General features: G+C 34.8%; 1 protein-coding gene across 4 annotated transcripts in view; it reads left to right on the plus strand.

The window, feature by feature from the left end:
• MGAT4A (alpha-1,3-mannosyl-glycoprotein 4-beta-N-acetylglucosaminyltransferase A) overlaps positions 1–19,691 on the plus strand; it is a 115,531-nt gene that overhangs the window by 72,937 nt on the left and 22,903 nt on the right. For all 4 annotated transcript variants that reach the window (XR_007462169.1, XM_049651390.1, XM_049651392.1 and 1 more), the window contains exons 6-8: positions 13,657–13,703; positions 15,449–15,562; positions 17,202–17,277. Coding sequence is in view for 3 of the 4 variants with exons in the window: in XM_049651390.1 (XP_049507347.1) it covers positions 13,657–13,703; positions 15,449–15,562; positions 17,202–17,277 (237 nt within the window). In the remaining variant the exon portion in view is untranslated. The remainder of the gene's footprint in view (positions 1–13,656; positions 13,704–15,448; positions 15,563–17,201; positions 17,278–19,691) is intronic.

Raw genomic sequence — 19,691 nt, forward strand, 5'->3', positions numbered from 1 at the left:
ACCTTCCACACTTCTTACTCCTTGCTATAAGAAACTCATATTGCCAGTTGCCCAAATGATTCTTTTTCTGTCTTTAAAGCTTAGTCATCTTGCTATAACATGTCTTGGTTTCAACCATTGTGGATCATTTTTCCCTGGCACATAATATGCTCTTTAGGTAGATAAGATCATATCATATCTTAACTTAAGGAAAGAACTTTTGAATGCTCTTTCTATTAGCATTTAAGATATACAACAAAGTTGAAAGGATTTTACAGTTACACCTGTATACATAACACCTGCAATGTACTACTAAGGTTTTAGTATTTTTATTTATCATACCTCTACCTATCCATCCTTTATCCATCATTAATCCATTGTATTTATGTATCTTCTTTGGGGAAGTTTCTTCAAATCATTTGCCCATTTAAAAAAAATGTGTGGTTGTTTTTTGTATTTTGTTTTTGAGTTATCCGAATTCTTTATATATACTGGATACCATTCCTTTGTCAGTTAGGGGTGTTTTGTGAGTATTTCCTTGCAATCTGTGGAAGTCTTTTTATGTTTTTCACATTTTCTTGGTGAGTAGAAGTTTTTAATTTTGATGAAATCTAATTTATCAGTGTCTTCTACATTTGTGATTATTATTCTCTATGACCTAAAAAATCCTTGCTTAGCCCCAAATTGTGAAGATCATATTTTCTGAAAACTTTGTTTTAACTTTTCTATTTTAGGTCTGTTATCCATCTTGGGTTAATTTTTGTTATGGTGTAACAAAGTATTCACTTGCATTGTTTTTCATGTTGGGTGTTTGTTTTTCCAGTACCAGTTATTGAAAACACTTTCCTTTCCCAGGTGGATTGCTTTGGTGCCTTTGTTGAAAATCCAGTGACCAAATAAGTGTGGGTCTCTTTTTCTGTTCTGTTCCATTGACCTGTTGGTTGATCCTCATGCAAAGACCTTACTTTCTCGATTACTATAGCTTTGAATTAAGTTTTGAAATCAGGTTGGGTTAAGTCCTCCAATTTTGTTATTTTCAGGATTGATTTAGATATTTTAGGTCCTTTGCATTTCCATATACATTTTAGAATCCTCACAATCATTTCTAATATCTGGTATTGCTTCATGGTGACAAGTGCTTCAGCTGTGTGTTTTTTCTTTTAAATTAATGGGAAATATCTGGTCACAATTTTTTTCTGTTTTGTGGCTCTCAGTATAGTTTTTTTTTTTTTATTCGTTCATAGGTTTTGTTGAATTTCTTCCTTTTTTTCTCATTTTTTGTACAGTTGCTGTGCTGGTTCCTTTTTTATGAATCATCATAGAAGGAAGTGGCTTTTTTTCCCCTAGGCCACTGGTTTATAGGAAGAGGAGGGGGCAGAGTAGTGTTCCAGACTAGGGTTTTTTTTTTTTTTTTCTTCTTTCTAGTCAAAGACTCTCTTTGTGGCTGCTACAGAGTCAGGCTGCTTCCTGCAAATATAGTTAGTCTGTGCAGTTCTTCAGGCTACCTCTGATTATCGGAACCACGCTGGGTTCCTTTTGAGCTTGAGAAGCTTGGTTGTTAATATTGGTAGTATTGAAAATCGAGTTTGCAGTTTTGTATCCATTTCTCATTGATAATTCTGTATAATGTCAATGCTATCTTTATAGGCAAATTCTATATAAGTGGTTTAGTCTTTTCTAGTTAGGTAGTTTAGTGTGCTTTCAGCCAGAGTTTCGTTACCTGAATGCTTCAGAACTTGTTACCACCCAAAGTACTGGAGGAGTATAGTAGCCTCAGAAACAGTAGTCCTCTGTATAGTTAGGTTTGCTCAAACTCTCATAAATTACCTGTTAGCCATCTTTTTTAATAAAGGCAGAAGTACAGATATCATGCTAAGTATTCAGTGAACAAACACTTATTGAAGTACCAAAATGAGGAAGGTACTGGAAGAGATTAAAAAAGAAACCCACTGGACAATAGATTGTCCCCTTAACGTGTAATCTAGCATTGCACAGGGACATTTTTTTTTTCTCTACTTTTCTTGTTTTTCTGCACTTCAAAAAAATATTTATTAGTTGTAAATGCACATGGCTGAAGAATCCCAGTAGTCAGTGGAGTTTGTTGTACTAAACAGTAGTCTCCTGTCCTCACTCTTCTACCTCCCCTGCCGTTTCCTTCTTTTCCCTTCTCCATTTCCTTCTCCTCTGAGACTTTTTATGTCTTCTAGCCCTGGCTTGCTGGCAATCAGGCAAAGTAGACAGACCTCACTCTAATGCTCTTCAGTTGACATTTTTCTTTGATCTTTTCAAAGAACTCACTTTTAGTTTTGTTAACTTTATCATTTCTTTATTTTCCTGTTGCATTAATTTCCATTTTTTATTTTTCTTTCTTTCTGTTTGCATTTAGTTTGGTTTACTCTTTTTTCTAGAGTGTCTTCAATTTTTTTTTAATGTTTATTTTTTTGAGAGAGAGACAGAGACAGAGCACGAGTGGGGGAGGGGCAGACAGAGAGGGAGACGTAGAATCCAAAGCATGCTCCAGGCTCTGAGCTGTCAGCACAGAGCCTGACGTGTGGCTCGAACTCATGAGCTGTGAGATCATGACCTGAGCTGAAGTCAGACGCTTAGCCAGCTGAGCCACTCAGGCGCCCCTCTTTTTTCTAGATTTTTAAGGTGAATTCTTACATTTTTGGCTGGAGAACTTTTCTAGTAGAGGCAATTTTAATGTGTAAATTTCTCATTAGCTGCATCTCATAAACTTTGTTAAGTTTTATTTTCATTCAGACCAAAATACTTTCTAAATTCCCTTGTGATTACTGGTTTGACCCATGGATTATTTGGAAATGTGTTGCTTAATTTTTACCTATTCGTAGATTTCCCAAATTTCCTTCTGTTGTTTGATTTCTAATTCAGGCTTTTTAAATTTATCAGTACTTGTTTATGGGCCAGGAGATGGTCTATCCTGGACAGGGTTTCATGTGTGCTTTAAAAGAATGGATTCTGCTATTGTCAAGGGGAGTGTTTCATAAGTGTCTGTTAGGTCAGGTTCATAGTGTTGTTCCAAGTCTTCTGTAGACTTGCTGATTATCTGTCTAGTGTTTCTATTCTTGATTTTAAATTACAGATTACTGTGTTAGTGCATCAGTAGTGTTTTTGACCTATAATTTCTTTAGCAGTTATATTTTAAGATGTTTACTTATACATTTGTTACAAATCATACAGATGCCAATTAGGAAGAAATTGTACATGTATAATAACCTATAAAATTTGCTCATAGTTCAACAAATATTTACCAAAATACTGGTAAGTACCAGGCATATCATTGAATAAAACAAAGCCTCTGCCCAATGAAGTTTACATTATAGAAAAATACATATTAAAAAACAAATATATAATACATTAAATGGTAGTAAGTGCTAGAAGAATAAGAGTAAATCGGAAAGGGAGTATGGGATTTCCAGGGGATGGTTTATTAGACTGGTCAGGACATTTGGGAAAGATTTGAAGGTGTGGGAGTTGAACAATCCAAGCTGACTAACAGCATGTGCAAAGACCCCAAGGCAAGAACATTGCTTGGCACATTTTGTGAAACAGTGAGGAGAGACCTGTGTGGTTAGAGCAGAAAAGGTGAAGGGTTCAGTAGTAGGAAGTAGTCAGAGAAGGAGTGGGGTGGGCCAGGTCACATAGGACGCTACAGGCCGTTGTAAGAACTTTGCTTTTACTCTGAGTCAGAGGGCTAACAGATTTTTTTTGTAAAGGGCCACATGGCAAATATCTTTGGTTTTACAAGCCGTACATTTTTCAATTCTGCTGATGTAGCCTAAAAACCGCCAGAAACAATATGTAAATGAATGGGTGGGGTTGTGTTCCAATAAGATTTTACTTTATGAAAACCGGCAGTGGGAGGTGCCTGGGTGGCTCAGTTGGTTAAGCTTTGACTTTGGCTCAGGTCATGATCTCACAAGTTCGAGCCCCACTTTGGGCTCTGTGCTGATAGCTCAGAGCCTGGGCCCTGCTTCAGATTCTGTGTCTCCTTCTCTCTCTGCCCCTCCCCAGGCCATGCTCTGACTCTCTTTCTCTCTCTCAAAAATAAATAAATATTTAAAAATTAAAAAAAAATGTTTTAATGTTAAAAAAAAAAACAGGCAGTGGGGGGCACCTGGGTGGCTCGGTTGGTTGAGTGTCCGATTTTGGCTCAGGTCATGATCTCGTGGTCTGTGAGTTCGAGCCCCGCGTCCTGCTCTGTGCTGACAACTCAGAGCCTGGAGCCTGTTTCAGATTCTGTGTCTCCCTCTCTTTCTGCCCCTCCCCCACTCATGCTCTGTCTCTCTCTGTCTCAGAAATAAATAAACGTTAAAAAAAAAAAAAACAGGCAGTGGGTCTGTTTTGATATAATTACGACAAAATCATTTGAGGGTTTCAAGTAGGGAAGACACTTGACTTACTTTTTATTCCTTTAATGTTTTAAAATACTTTATTTTGAAATAATTTTGGATTTACAGAAAATTTTCACAAATTATAATAGAGAATATTCCCTTCACTCAGCTTGTTGTAATGTTAACTTATGCAGCCCTAATAAAATGATCAAAACCAGGAAGTTAACATTGTTATAATACTAATTATAGCTAAACTGTAGGTTTTATTCAAATTTGGTATTTTTCCACCTAATGTCATTTTTCTATTTTAGCATCCAGTCCTAAATACCACACTGCATTTAGTTGTTCTGACTCCTTAGTTTCCTTCTATCCCTGATAGTTCTTGCACTTTTCTTGTCTTTCATGAATTTGGAAACCATTAGTGACTACACTAGTCAGTTACTTTATAGAATGTCTCAGTTGGGATTTGTCTGATATTTTTTCATGATTAGATTGTAGTTATGCATTTTTGGTGAGAATAATATGACTTAACTTTTAAAAGGATCACACTACTTTGGAAAGGGAAGAAGCAAGGAGATTACTTAGGAGACTTGTAATAATCCAGGTGAGGCTTGGACTAGGATAATTGTAAAGGTGGTTAAGAATTTGAACTGAATGGGTTCTGATTAGAAAAGTTTGAGAACTATTGCTGTAGCATCAACTGTTTAGGAGAAGGAAAGGAAGAAAGGCTATAACAGATATATTAGAAATGAAGTTGTTTTTTGTTGTTGTTTTTTAATGTTGTTTATTCTTTCTTTTATCTTTCAACAACTTGACCATTTTAGAAGCTAGTAAAGCTAACTAGTATTTGTTAGTCTTTGTTGCCATATTTGCATTGAATTTAAAGTATCATAAAGCCAAGCATTAAATGGGTGGGAATAGCTTTTCCTTGGACCTTAGGGAAGTAAAATTTATTATGAGCTGCCAGCCCCATTCTAGCACCTGTCTTTTAGTCCTTTTGACTTGCCACTTGTACACATTATCTTTCTGGAATTTTCATTGGTTTCTTATTATGTAAAGTGACATCTGCTTCAGGCCCTGAAAGAGTTAATAAGGACTGGGCTTATTTTCCTGCTGTAAGTGACTAGAAGGCTGAACAAAATATGATTCATTTGTTCTCAGATGTTGGACAACAGACTGTGCATGATGTGATTCCCAGAGACAGAAAAATAAGTGCAGTGGATACCACAATTCCCCCAACTTTCTGCCTGGAGATGCATTCCAGATCACATTGCAGGAAGGGCAGTTGCAAATAGAGCAAGTGGAAACTGCAGGTTAGAGTTGCAGAAAGGAGACTGCTGCACAGAAAATGATGATGCCTTTTTTGTCTTTGTTGTATTAGGGCCACACATATGTAGGGTGAAATTAACAAGTCTGGGGGGAGGGGGAATGATCAGGGAACTATAACCCGAACAGTTCCCATTGCTCACACAGGATGGGTTCTGACCAACTGGAACGGCAGGGCATTTAGTGGCAACTCCAGAGGAGTTAAAATATCCTTGAAACGGTTATTCTAGGCCCATCCCGGTAAAGCTTAAAAAGAGGCCTATGGGGGGTCAACTAATGAACAAATAACTGCCTGTTAAAATAAAGCCCAATACTTTTTTTAAAAACAACAAGGTTAAGACACTCAACAATGTAACATTTGTAATGTTTATTATCAAATAAAAAATGGTTAATATGCCAAGGAAAAAAATGAGTCATAACTAAAAGAAAATTTAGCTAATAGAAACAAATCTAGAAATGACAGAGGTGATAGAACTGGCAGGAAAGGACAATAAAACAACTATTACAAACATTTTCAAGTCCTTAAAACAATGAGGAATGGAATGGAAGATGTATTAAAGAACCAAATGGTGGAACATATAGCAATGAAAAGTACAATATCTGAAATTTAAAATTTACTGAATAATCTTAAAGGCAGATTAGACCCTGCAGAAGGAAAGGTCAGTGATTTTAAAAATAACAATAGAATGTATCCAAAATTAAATAGGGGAAAAGACTGAAAAAATTAAGAATAGCACCTCAGTGGCCAATGGGATAATATTAATTGATCTACCATACGAAATTCCAGAATGGAGAGGAAAAAGAAGGAATAATTGCTTTTTGGAAACAAGAAAAGTATAAACCCTTAGATTCAAGAAGTCCAAAAAGTCCTAGGCAGAATAAACACAAAACCATTATCAGGTATGTCCTAATCAAATTGCTGAAAACCAGAGATAAAGAGAAGATCTTGAAAGAAGCCAAAGACACATTATGCACAGAAAAAGAAAAGAATACTACTCTAGATTCTTGTTAGAAAGTATGAAGGCCTGAGACAATGGAACATCATCTTTAAAGTGTTGGAGGGGGAGCCCGTTTTTTTTTTTGTTTTTTTTCATTTTTAAGGTTTTAGTTGAATTGCCTTGTATTTAATCAATTAGTATTAAGTGTTCATGCTACATACAACCTCATGACACCCAGGTGTGCAGGCATCTGTGAAAGCAGTGCACAGATATAGTGCAATCTCTATCCAAATAACAATGACATTTTTCTCAGAACTAGAACAGAGAATCAAAGGGCACCTTTATCCCTTCTACGGGTGGGCCACCTGAGGGCCTTTCCACCGTGCTCACTTGCCTGGTCTCCTGCTATGTCACGGGCTTCTGAATTCTAAGCAAGTTCTTTCACAATATTTGTTTGAGACTTTGTTTCATTTCTTTCATTTCTTGATAGAATGAATAAACAGAAAATGAGTAAGGATAGAGATGATTTAAACAATAGTATCAGCCTAATGATATAAAATCTTAAGAGGTAATTTAGAAGGTAACTATCAAAGGTGGTGGATATTGTTTTTATTTTCATGACATCTTTCCAGAGACTATCTTATGGTCTATTGGAGTGATTCAACCTTTTTAAAAAATTGAATTATAATTGACATACAATACTATAGTAGTTTCAGATGTACAGGATAGAGATTCAATATTTTATACATTATAAAATGATGACCACAATAGATCTGGTTACCATGTATCACCATGCAAAATTGTTACAATATTATTGACTATATCCTGATGCTGTACATTACATCCCCATGACTTATTTATTTTGTTACTGGAAGTTTGTACCTCTTAATGTCCTTCACCTGTTTGCCAATGCCCCCAACCGCATCCACTGTTTTCTGTATCTATGAGTCTGTTTTTATTCTGTTTGTAAATTTTGTTTTGTTTTGTTTTTTAGATTCCATGTATAAGTGAAATTATATAGTGTTTGTCTTTGACTCGTTTCACTTAATGCAGGTCCATCCATGTTGTCACACAGATGGGAAGATTTCATTCTTTTTTTATTGCTGAATAATATTCCATGTTGTTTCTATACCACATCTTCTTTGTCCATTTATCTATCACTGGACACTTGGGTTGCTTCCACATCTTGGCTTTTGTAAATAATGCTGAATTGAACATAGGGAAACTATATCTTCTCAAATCAGTGGTTTTGTTTTCTTTGGATAAATACCCAGAAATGGAATTGTTAAATCATATGGTAGCAGTATTTTTAATTTTTTGTGGACTCTGTACTGTTTTCCCCAGTGGCAGCACCAATTTACATTCCCACCAACAGTGCACAAGGGTTCTCTTTTCTCAGCATTCTTGCCAACACTTGTTATTTCTTGTCTTTTTGATGCTAGCCATTCTGACAGGTTTAACATTGCTTTGATTTGCACTTCCCTGATAATTAGTGATGGTGAGCATCTTCTCATGTGCCTGTGTGTATGTCTTTTTTGGAAAAATGTCTATTCAGTTCTTCTTATTTTTAAATCAGGCTTTTTAGTTTTTTGTTTTTGGATTGTATCAGTTTTTTTATATATTTTGGATAGCAGCCTTTTATCAGATGTATCATTTCCAAGTATCTCCTCCCATTCAGTAGATTGCCTTTTCATTTTGTTGATGGTTTCTTTTGTCACACAAAAGCTTTTTGTTTGATGTAGTTCCATTTGTTTATTTTTGCTTTTGTTTACTTTGCCTGAGGGGAAATATCCAAAAAAGTATTTCTGAGACTGATGTCAAAGTGTTTACCACCTATTTTTTTTCTAGGAGTTTTATGGCTTAATTTCTTACATTTAAGTCTTTGATGAATTCTGAGTTAATTTTTGTCTTTGGTGTAAGATTTTATTCTGGTCCAGTTTTATTCTTTTGCATGTGACTGTGCAGTTTTCTCAACACGATTGAAGAAACTGATTTATACCTTTGTATGTTCTTGTCTCTTTTTTGTAGATTAGTTGACCATTTAAGGGTGGGTTTATTTCGGGGCTCTCTTCTACTCCATTGAGTATTTGTCTTTTTTCCATCAGTGCCATACTGTTTTGATTACTATGGCTTTGTAGTATAGTTTGAAATCAGGAGCATGTTACCTCCAGCTTTGTTCTTTCTTCTCTCTCAAAATTGCTTTGGCTATTTAGGATCTTTTGTGGCTCCATATGAATTTTAGGATTATTTGTTCTAGTTCTGAGAAAAATGCCATTGGTAAATTTGGTAGGGATTGCACTGAATCTGTAGAGTGCTTTGAGCAGTACAGACGTTTTAACAATATGAATCTTAACAAGCCAAGAGCATGGTATATCTTTCCCTTTGTTTGTGTTGTCTTTAATTTCTTCCATCACGGTCTTAGGGTTCTCAGAGTGCAGATCCTTGACCTCCTTGGTTAAATTTCTTACCTATTCTATTCTTTTTAATGCAGTTGTAATGGGATGGTTTTCTTAATTTTTTTCCCTGATAGTTCATTATTAGTGTATAGAAACACAACGGATTTCTGTGTGTTAACTGTGTATCCTGCAAATTTATTGAATTTGTTAGTTTTAATAGTTTGTTGTTTTTTTTGTTTTTTTTGTTTTTTTTTTTTTTTTGGTGGAGTCTTTAGAGTTTTCTATGCATAATCATGTCAACTGCAAATAGGACAGTTTTACTTTCTTTCCCATTTGAATGCCTTTTATTTCTTGCCTCATTGCTGTGGCTAAGACTTCTAATACTACTTTGAATAAAAGTATTGACAGCAGGAATCCTTGTCTTGTTTCTGATCTTAGAAGAAAAACTTTCAGCTTTTCACCCTTTTATTGTTAAGTATTATGTTAACTGTGTGTTTCTCAAATATGGCCTTTTTTATGTTGATGTACTTTCCCTTTATACCTACTTTGTTGAGAGTTTTCATCATAAATAGATGTTGAATTTTGTCAGGTGCATCTTCTGCATCTGTTGAGATGATCTTGTAATTTCTGTCTCTCGTTTTTTTAATGTGTATCACAATAATTGATTTGCGGATATTAAAACATTCTTGCATCCCTACTTGGTTATGGTATATGATCCTTTTGATGTATTGTGGAATTTGGTTGCTGATAGTTTTGTTGAGTATTTCTGTATCTGTGTTCATCAGGGAAATTGGCCTGTAATTGCTTTTTTGGGGTAGTATCTGTCTGGTTTTTGTATCAGGGTAATACTGGCCTTGTAAAGTGGGAAGTGTTTCTCTTCAATTTTTTGGGATAATTTGTGAAGTATAGATATTATCTCTTCTTTAAATATTTGATAGAATTCACCTGTGAAGCCATTTTGTCCCCAACTTTTGTTTGTTGGGAGGTTTTTTAAAGATCTGTTTTAGGGGTGCCTGGGTGGCTCAGTTGGTTGAGTGACCGACTTCGGCTCAGGTCATGATCTCGCAGTTTGTGAGTTTGAGCCCCACATTGGGCTCTGTGCTGGAAGCTCGAAGCTTGGAGCTCGGAGCTTGGAGCCTGGAGCCTGCTTTGGATTCTGTGTCTCCTCTTTCTGCCCCTCCCCAGCTCACACCCTGTCTGTCTCTCTCTCTCTCTCTCTCTCTCTCTCTCTCAAAAATAAACATTAAAAAAAATTTTTTTTTAAAAAGATCTGTTTTATTCTTAGAGTGTACATGAGTGGGGGGGAGGGGTAGAGAGAGGGAGAGGGAAAAAGAGAAGATGAGTGAGAGAGAGGAGAGAGAGAGGGAGAGGGAGGGAGGAGAGAATATCTTAAGCAGACTCCATGCTCAGCATGGAGACTGACGCAGGGCTTGATCCCTCGACTCTGGGATCATAACCTGGGCCAAAATCAAGAGTCAGGATGTTCAACTGACTGGGCCACCCAGGCACCACAGGAGTTTGTTGTTGTTTTGTTGTTTTACTGATTTTATTTCTTCATGATTTGTAATTAGTCTGTTCAGATTTTCTATTTCTTCATGATTCAGTGTTGGAAGATTATGTTTCTAGGAATTTATCCATTTCTTCTAGGTTTTCTAATTTGTAAATAATTGTTCATAGTATTCTCTTAACATCCTTTATGTTTCTGTGATATGGTTTTTTTTTTTTCCTCTTTCATTTCTGATTTTATTTATTTAGGCTTTCTCTTTCTTGATGGATCTGGCTAAAAGTTTGTCCATCTTTTCAGAGAACCAGCTTTAGTTTCATTGACCTTTACTTTTTAGTTTCTATTTCATTTATTTTTGCCCTGAACTTTCCTTCCATTAACTTGGGGCCTTTTTTTTTTTTTTTCTTTTTTTCTAGTTGCTTTAAATGTAAAATAAGATTGCTTATTTGAGATTTTTCTTGTTTCTTGAGGGAGGCCTGTATCACTATGAACTTCCCCCTTAAAACTTATTTTGCTGTGTCCCAGATTTTGGGACGAGTTTCTGTTTTCATTGTCTCAAGCTGTTTTTGGATTGCCTACTTGATTTCTTTATTTGACCCATTGATTGTTTGCTCTCCACGTATTTGGGTTTTTTCCAGTTTTCTTCTTGCATTTAATTTCTAGTTTAATACAGTTGTGGTTGGAAAAGATACTTGATGTGATTCCAGTCTTCTTAAACTTATTGAGACTTGTTTTGTGGCTTAACATGTGATCTATCCTGGTGAATGTTCCATGTTTCATGTTCCATGAAAACAATGTGTATTCTGCTGGTTTAGAGTGCAGTATTCTGTGCTCTGTCTCACCAGGACTGGTCCAGTGCAGCAATATGATCTAAGCTTTTCTGTTAAGCATCCCATTGATTAGGTATTCCCAATTTGTACATAGATATTTACAAATCACACATATATGCTATTAATAGCATATTGTACTCCCCAAAATATATCAAAAATAGAAAAATAGAACATTCTTTTTTAATATTTTTTTACATTTAACTTTTTAAATCACTTTTTTGTAATTTAACTATTTAAAGTCACAGCTATGCAACCACCATCTCAATTTTCAAACATTTTAATCACCCCAAAAAACAACTCTGTACACCTTACCCATCACCCATTAATACCCTTCTCCCCCCCAGCCCTAGGAGACCATTAATCTACTTTCTATCTGTGTAGATTATTCTATTCTGGATGCTTTATACAAGTAAAGGCATATAACATGTGGTCACACATTGAACAAATGTGAACGTGTTCAAGGTTCATCCCTGTTGTAGTATGTATTAATAATGCATATACATACTAATACAATAGCATATAGTTTTAATATAAAATACTTAATTTTACTTAACCATGAGGAACACTTGATTCTCCAGGAAAAAATGCTCTTTCTTTTTCTATGTATGTCCACTTTCCTTCCCACCTTTCCCACGTATATACCATTCACGTACCCCTAGAATACACACATCTCAGTTTTATATTTGTAGATGCATTCCGAGAATTGAGTGATAATATTGCCTTTGAAAAAGTCTCCACACGCTTTTAAAAAAGATTCAGGAAAAAGTGCTCTCTTTTAATTTAATGCAAGCAAGCCCCAAAGATCTGATATTGCCTATCTTATTATCAACATTTAAGAGTGGGGGAGAGGCAAGAACAGTTTCCAACCACAACTGTATAATGGAGATAACGATTTGCCTGGCTGTTTCTAGGCCAGTTATACATTTAGCTTTCTTCAGAAGATTCCCAGAATTCCCTTAGCTGATACCAGAAAGGATTTATTCTCTGGTGGAAAAGTGATATCAATTACAGTCGTTTAAGCAAACCTTTTGTTAGTTCTGTTGATTAGCATAAGGATTACAGCATAAGGATTACATATAATATTAGATTTGGCTCATGTGAATTTCATACGTATTATTACACATTACTTAATGAATCTACATTTACTTTTTCTTCTTGACCTACCTCTTGGACAGCCAACTGGGAATAGGGAGGTGGTCTTGTTCATCTCTGTATTCCTGTTTTCCTTGGATAGGCAAATCACTGGCCCTCAATAAATGCTTAACAAATTGAATTCCAGGTTGTTTTTTAAATTTATTAATATCTATATAAACCAACCTTGATCATATTCTCGAGAATTATAGCTGATGTGTGAAAAGATACTCATTAGTTATATATGTTGGTGATAAATTATTTCAAAAGAGATCGCTGACATTTGGTTCATATAGGGGAAGTACAGAAGATTTTGAGCGGTGTGCCAGTTGTATCTCCATAGTTAAGAGTTTGAAGAATGTGGTCTTAATGTCTCACTCCTAAGTCTTTAAATTTAACAATAAAAATAGGAATTACTTGCAGTCAACAGAAATTAAAGTTAACATACTTTTATAGACCATCTTCTATACTACAACTTTTTATAACTTAATAGTTTTGTAATTTCCAAAATTTATCTTTTTGTTTTGGTTTGTTTTCTTTTTATCAAGTATTAAGTGTTTTGTCAATCTATAACATAGATCATATTTTATGTATGATTGATTCTTTTTAGCATTTTAATATAAACTGTGACTGTATTTAAAATTGGTAGGGGGTATTAGATCTTTATTTGTATATAATTCTAACTGTGTGTAAAGTGCTTTTTGACTTGGGTTCTAATCATTATCAGCCTAATAATGAGAATCATAATAATACAGACCATGACTGCTTTTTATTACATAGTTTCATCATTTAATGTCAGAGTCGCTAAGATATTATCTCCTCCTGCCTTTTATTTTTTTTTAATAAAAATGGAAAAATCTTTCTCTATTGTTTATTCCATTATTTATTCACTACTTCCAGTTTGGATAGTTGAGAAGAGGTAGAAATAATTTCTGTACTCAGTTTTTTCTACTGAATCGAACAAGGACAGTTGAAGGTAATAAAACTGACATCTGCTTATTGTATTAGTAAGTACTCAATGATATATCGTAGTGCAATAAAGTAGAATAAAGTAGAAATGCAAATCTATAAGCTGTCTGAAATTTTAATGCACTGCTTTAATTGAATGCTGTTAATTATTTATTTGAATTCATTATCAAAAGTTAAATAAAAATTTAAAAACATTAATGTATGTACAATTTTTTTTCTTTTTCCCAGACAGATAGTGATTATGTACACAGTGTTGTAGCCAACCTGGAGAAAGAGTAAGTTGTTAAATATGAAAATGATCTTTTAGTTACTGTTACTTCTTGGCTTTTTGCTAAAAGAAAATGCTTTCTTTTTTTAGTTCCTTTCTCTGTGAAGTTCATTTTTCATTGGGCCATCTATAATTGGTCTTTAACCTTATCATAAAGTAGGTGCATATATATCCAGTTTTCTGATGGTGGATAAATTGGTGTATTTCAATATAGAAAAGATTTGAATGTCCTACATATATGACCCTATCCAATAAATTCTTAATCTTGAAGATAGTGAATATAGAGAGAGTCTGTTGATCAAGAAAAAAACTTCTGCTGTCAGGGTAGATAGTCTTGCAGCAGTTTCAAACCTCAGTGCTAAATTATGGCTGAATCTGTACTGTTCTGCAAAAATTGAGTAACAATTTGCTGTGAGCAAGGCACTTAGCAGCTAACAGGTGGAAATCTTAGTAAGTTTCAGGTATTAGTGTTTATATCATCTTCATAGTTTTAATAGTGATATCATAAAACTAGTCTTGATAAGGGTTTCTTCACTGAGTTTTATGTTTTTGCCCCAAAAATGTATCTTTTACTTAAAAAAGACAAAAAGAAGCAACAATTACTTGCCAACTCTAGATTTAAAATAATGCAGCTCTTTCTTTGTCCATCAAAATGCTGAAACCAGAGATTTTTAAAAATATATGCAGAGTTCAGAATTGTGCATTTGTTAGATTTTTTTTTCCCTCAAGTGCTCGATTTCTTGGCAGCCTTTATATAAATACAGTTTAGTATAGCCTCCTTAAATATAGGAACAAGGCAATAACTATTGGCCCCTCCTCCCACAGAGCACGTGGACAGGTCTCTGGGGCTTAAGCTGTGATTTTGTCAGTTCTCTTCTTCCTCAATGTATAGGAAAACCAAGCCCAGAAAAAGGTACATTTAAGCACAAAGGACATATGTGCGAAGGCAGGTAGCTGCACAAGAATTTTGTGCAGATTGGCAAAAACTAAATAAGGGAGAATGCAAATGTGAAAGAAATTACATTTGAGTTAGTAAAGCTGCTTATAAAAACCTTAGAACAGATTTTCTCAACCTTGGCACTGTTGACCTTTTGGGCTTGATAATTCTTTGTTGTGAGGAATGTTGTATGCATTGTAGGATATTTAGCAGCATCCCTGGTGTCTCCCCACTAAATGTCAGTAGTAGTACCCACAGTTAGGACAACCACACCCTCCAGACATTGCTAAGTGTCTGCTTGGGGGACAGGATGGCCCCAGTTGAGAAATGACTACTTTAGAATGACATATAATCTATAACTCACAACTAAACCTTTCTGAAAGTTGAATAACTGGTTTTTGCATACATATATAGAGACACACAGTCAATAGTTTATTTTTTTTTCAATTCTCTATTTTCTGTGATACCTTGATTTGATTTTTAAAAATTCTGATACTTTTTAGGAGTATAATATCTGCAGTTGGCCCAGGATTTCTATGCTTCTCTAAGGATAGTAGCATTTTACACTGTTTTTAAAGCATTATTTTTAAAAAAAAGCAAAAAAAAAAAACCCCACCAAAACCCTTTTGTTATTGGAAAAATTTGCATTTTCTGGCAAGTAAAATCAATGATGAGCTACTTCACTGAAGACACTGTGATGTGACCATTACAGTATACGTTACTGATGTGTTTTATGTTAAACACAGTAAGTTGAACATTAAGATAAATAAAATCCCACAGAACTTAAATGACTCAGCTATCCTTTCTCATGGTAGATTTTCTAAAGAAATCAGTTCTGGTTTGGTGGAAATAATATCACCTCCTGAAAGCTATTATCCTGACCTGACAAACTTAAAGGAGACATTTGGAGACTCTAAAGAAAGAGTAAGGTGAGCCTGTGTTAAGATCCCCCACCCTTGTGAGTATGATACATAATAAATGTAATCCTTATTTATTGAAATGTACCACATTTTAGGGTTGAGCTAATTTGTGAGAGCTAATGAATTTTGGTTATTTTATTGGAAATTCTGATGAGAGGTTGAATTTGGTATGCTCAATAACTTGTATAACTGCTTTTCTGTGGTATAACTTTTCTTAAGAGTATTTTCAATACAATTCAGAAGCTAGTTCATATAGAAATCAAATGTTTGTATGCAAAATAAATGAGAACTGATTCAATGAAAGTGATAAAAACAATAATACTGTTCTGCAGAATTATATTGTAATAAATGTATTTAGTCAACTGGATTTATTTGTCTCTGACTCTCTCAAATTGAAGGACTTAAAACTTTCAATGTGTTGTTATTAAAAACATTGTAATCTAAGAGACATTGACATTAGTTTTGGATTTTCTATAGGCAGAAAAAAAGGAAAAATACAGTTTTGGGAAGAGACTTACTGTGTTTCTTGAGTGAATTTTTCTGAAAGATGTGTTTACATCGTTGGTTGTCTCAATAAATATAATTTTAGTTTTAAAAAATTTAGGGTTGAATTTGGTAAAAAATTTTAAGTCATCTCATTAAATTCAAAACAGTTTATAAAGTATATTCTGGAGAAGTTTACTTATTATTTAAACCTTTTATTTTTTTTAACTAGCTTTTACAACCACTTTTCTTGTTCAACATTAGTCTGTTTCTGCAGGCTACCAGGAATTCACTGAAAGGACTTAATATTGTAAACCTTAATATGTTTTGGGGTTTTTAAGCATTCAGTACAGTATTTATTAATTTCCACCTGTATGCAAAGCACAGCCCTGGTCACCAAAGCAGTGATCCCCGAAGTATAATTTTTGAAGCACCAGTTTCCAGAGACATTAAAATGTTAAATTTGAAAAAAGGTCCTATGGTCAAAAAAGTTTGGAAAATATTGGACTAAAAAGTTTTTTTCTTTTTTCTTTTGAGAGAGAAAGAGAGTGCCAACACCAGTGGGGGAGGGGCAGAGAGAGAGGGAGAGAGAAAGGATACTAAGCAGGCTCCGTGCTATCAGCACAGAGCCCAATGCAGACTCCGTGCTATCAGCACAGAGCCCAGCGCAGGGCTCAAACTTATGAACCTCACAGTTCATGACCCAAGCCTAAGTCAAGAGTTGGACATTTAACCGACTGAGCTACCTGGGCGCCCCAAAAGTTTTTCCCAACAAATGTATTGACTATTTCAATGCCTCTAATGTATTAATATGTCTCCAGAAGGAGAATATATGTGCTTCCCAAATTTACTTGACACTTGACTTCATTTTTCCTCAGGATGTCTTGAGGATTAGTGTTTTGGGGAATATGTTTTGATAAAGGCTTCATTAGAGAAAAGTGAAGTCTCTTTCATGCTCCTCTACATGTGTATGTATGTGTGTGCCTGTATCTGTGTATCTATAGGTAGATAATTTGCATACATGTATATTATATACTGTGTATATACGTGTGTGTATTATAAAATATCACAACATACAATATGTACTCTAAAATATTTACACCTAATCTTATTTTGCTAAATTTGAGTCTGATTCCTAACTTATTTTTGAAAAAATTTTTTTCAGATGGAGAACAAAGCAAAACCTGGATTATTGTTTTCTAATGATGTATGCTCAGGAAAAGGGAATATATTACATTCAGGTAAGTGTGGTTTTTGTTTTCCTTTCATGTTTTTCACACTTTTGAAGAAGTAGTACCAAGAGTATATGTTCATTGAAACAGGAAGTTTGGAAAGTGTAAACCCTCTAAGATGTATATGTTGATAATAATATATCAGAAAGCAGAACAGTCTGTCATAGTCACTGATAATGTGGGCTCTGCATTTCCATTCTCCAGTTTAGCCCAACACTAGCTTTCCAGATAATGGTGTGACAGTGGGTGCATCACTCACCTCTTTTTCTCTCATCCCGCCATCTCTGCTCTCATTCTCCCTCTAAGGTTTAGTTACTTGGCAAAATTTAAAGAAGGATTTTTTTACAGGTTTTTTTTTTTTTTTTTTGGTGGTCTTACAGTAGGATAGGTTTTTTGTTTTTGTTGTTTTTTGCATGCTACAGTACATTTACATTTATATTGAAGATAAGAATAAGTTTGTTATGATGTGGGTTTTAAGTTAGCCAGATAGGCAACAACTTAAATAATTCTAGGAAGCTCTTATTTCTTCTAAATCTCCTTCTCCTTAGTGACATTACAATTGGAATTTCATTTCTTTAACCAAAGGTCTTTATTCCTTGTTCATATGCAGATACTGCACACTATGCCTGTCATTTTTTTTTTAGTTAAAAAGTTTATTAGATATTTCCCTGGAAGTACACTTTGATTGATGGGAGTGGTAAAAAAGGGGCTCTGGGTCCCTTAATCAGAAAGGAAATAAATGGTTTGCAACTGCTGGCATAGGTTTGGGAGGGAAGGAAAGAAGGAAAAGCCTCCTATCACCTGGGAAGGCCGACTTACTGAGGACAGACTTTGTCTCCTTTGATATTTTATCTTGGGCCACCTGTGTTCAAATGTGCATGATGAACCTTTTTCCTTGGTTCTCAGGCTGGGAAATGTAAATGATGATAGGGTCAGAATATGGCATTGTATGTAACAGTATACAAGAGTTATGAGTGTAAAAACATGGTATCCTAAAATTAGTACATTTCCTTTAAATGTCTTAGAGAAGTCTTTAATTTCAAAATAATAACTTCAAAACATTTTATTAAACATGTCTCCTATTGTTGTAGTGGAAGCTTGCTGTTTGTTCTAGGGCCAATATATATTTACACTATGACCAAGAACTTTATAGAGAGAACTTTAAAACGTGTAGTTATATTGCTTTTAAATTTTATTTTAGATTTCTCTCTAAGGAAAGAATGGAATCTTAAAGATTTTTTTGGTGTGGAGTATAGGAAAAGTAAGCATTTAGGAAATTAAGGAAAGGATGTGGTTAAGAAAGAGGATAAGGAAAACTTTAAGCAGGGCATGTATATATGGTGTTATAACAACAGTAGCTGTGAACTAACATTGCACACTTACACCATGTGTCATGCATTGTTCTTTACAACTTAGACTTTACACATATTAACTCATTTAATACAACTCTTTCACAAGAGCAAGATCATACTGTACATACTGTCTTGTAATCTGTTTTACTATTGTTTAACATATTATAGATCTCTTTACATGCCAGTAATTACAGACTGGAATAATTTTTAATCTCATTGAAATATCATTATTCAGATATCATAATGACCTTACTGTTGGTCACTTAGATTGTTCCTAACGTTTCAGTTGTGTCACAGATGAATCCAGTGAACATTCCGGAAATTACCCAATTTTCCCAAAAATCATGCCTCCAAAAAGAGGGAATAGCTTTACATTGAATTCTTGACATAATTTCATTTTACATAGAATTCTTTCAGTGAGTTCATTATAATTTGCAAAATATTGGTGGGAAGGGGCACCTGGGTAAGTCGGTTAAGCATCTGACTCTTAGTTTCAGCTCAGATCATGATCTCATGGTTTGTGAGTTGGAGCCGTGCTGACAATGCTGAGCCTGCTTGGGATTCTCTCTCCTCCTCCCCCTCTTCCCCTCCCCTGTGCATGCAGGCACATTCTCCCTTTCCCTCTCTCCCAAAATAAATAAAATAAGCTTAAAGAAAAAAAAGTACTGGTGGGGAAAACACATTAGCCTGAAAAGTCTTCAGTTTCATACTAGTTTTGAATGTTTGTGAAGGATAGAAATCACCTGGCAAAATTGGAGAAAAATTAATGTGGGGAAGGAAAGACATTCAATCCAGACTTGATAATTATCCTAGGTGTATGACTTCATGCAATGTATTTATTTATTTTTTATTCTTTTTTTTTAAATATGAAATTTATGTCAAATTGGTTTCCATACAACACCCAGTGCTCATCCCAACAGGTGCCCTCCTCAATACACATCACACACCCTCCACTCCCTCCCACCCCCCATCAACCCTCAGTTTGTTCTCAGTTTTTAAGAGTCTCTTATATTTTGGCTCCCTCCCTCTCTAACCTTTTTTTTTTCCTTCCCCTCCCCCATGGTCTTCTGT

This window comes from Panthera uncia (genome assembly GCF_023721935.1).
Source record: "Panthera uncia isolate 11264 chromosome A3 unlocalized genomic scaffold, Puncia_PCG_1.0 HiC_scaffold_11, whole genome shotgun sequence".
In the NCBI taxonomy this organism is placed as follows: domain Eukaryota; kingdom Metazoa; phylum Chordata; class Mammalia; order Carnivora; family Felidae; genus Panthera; species Panthera uncia.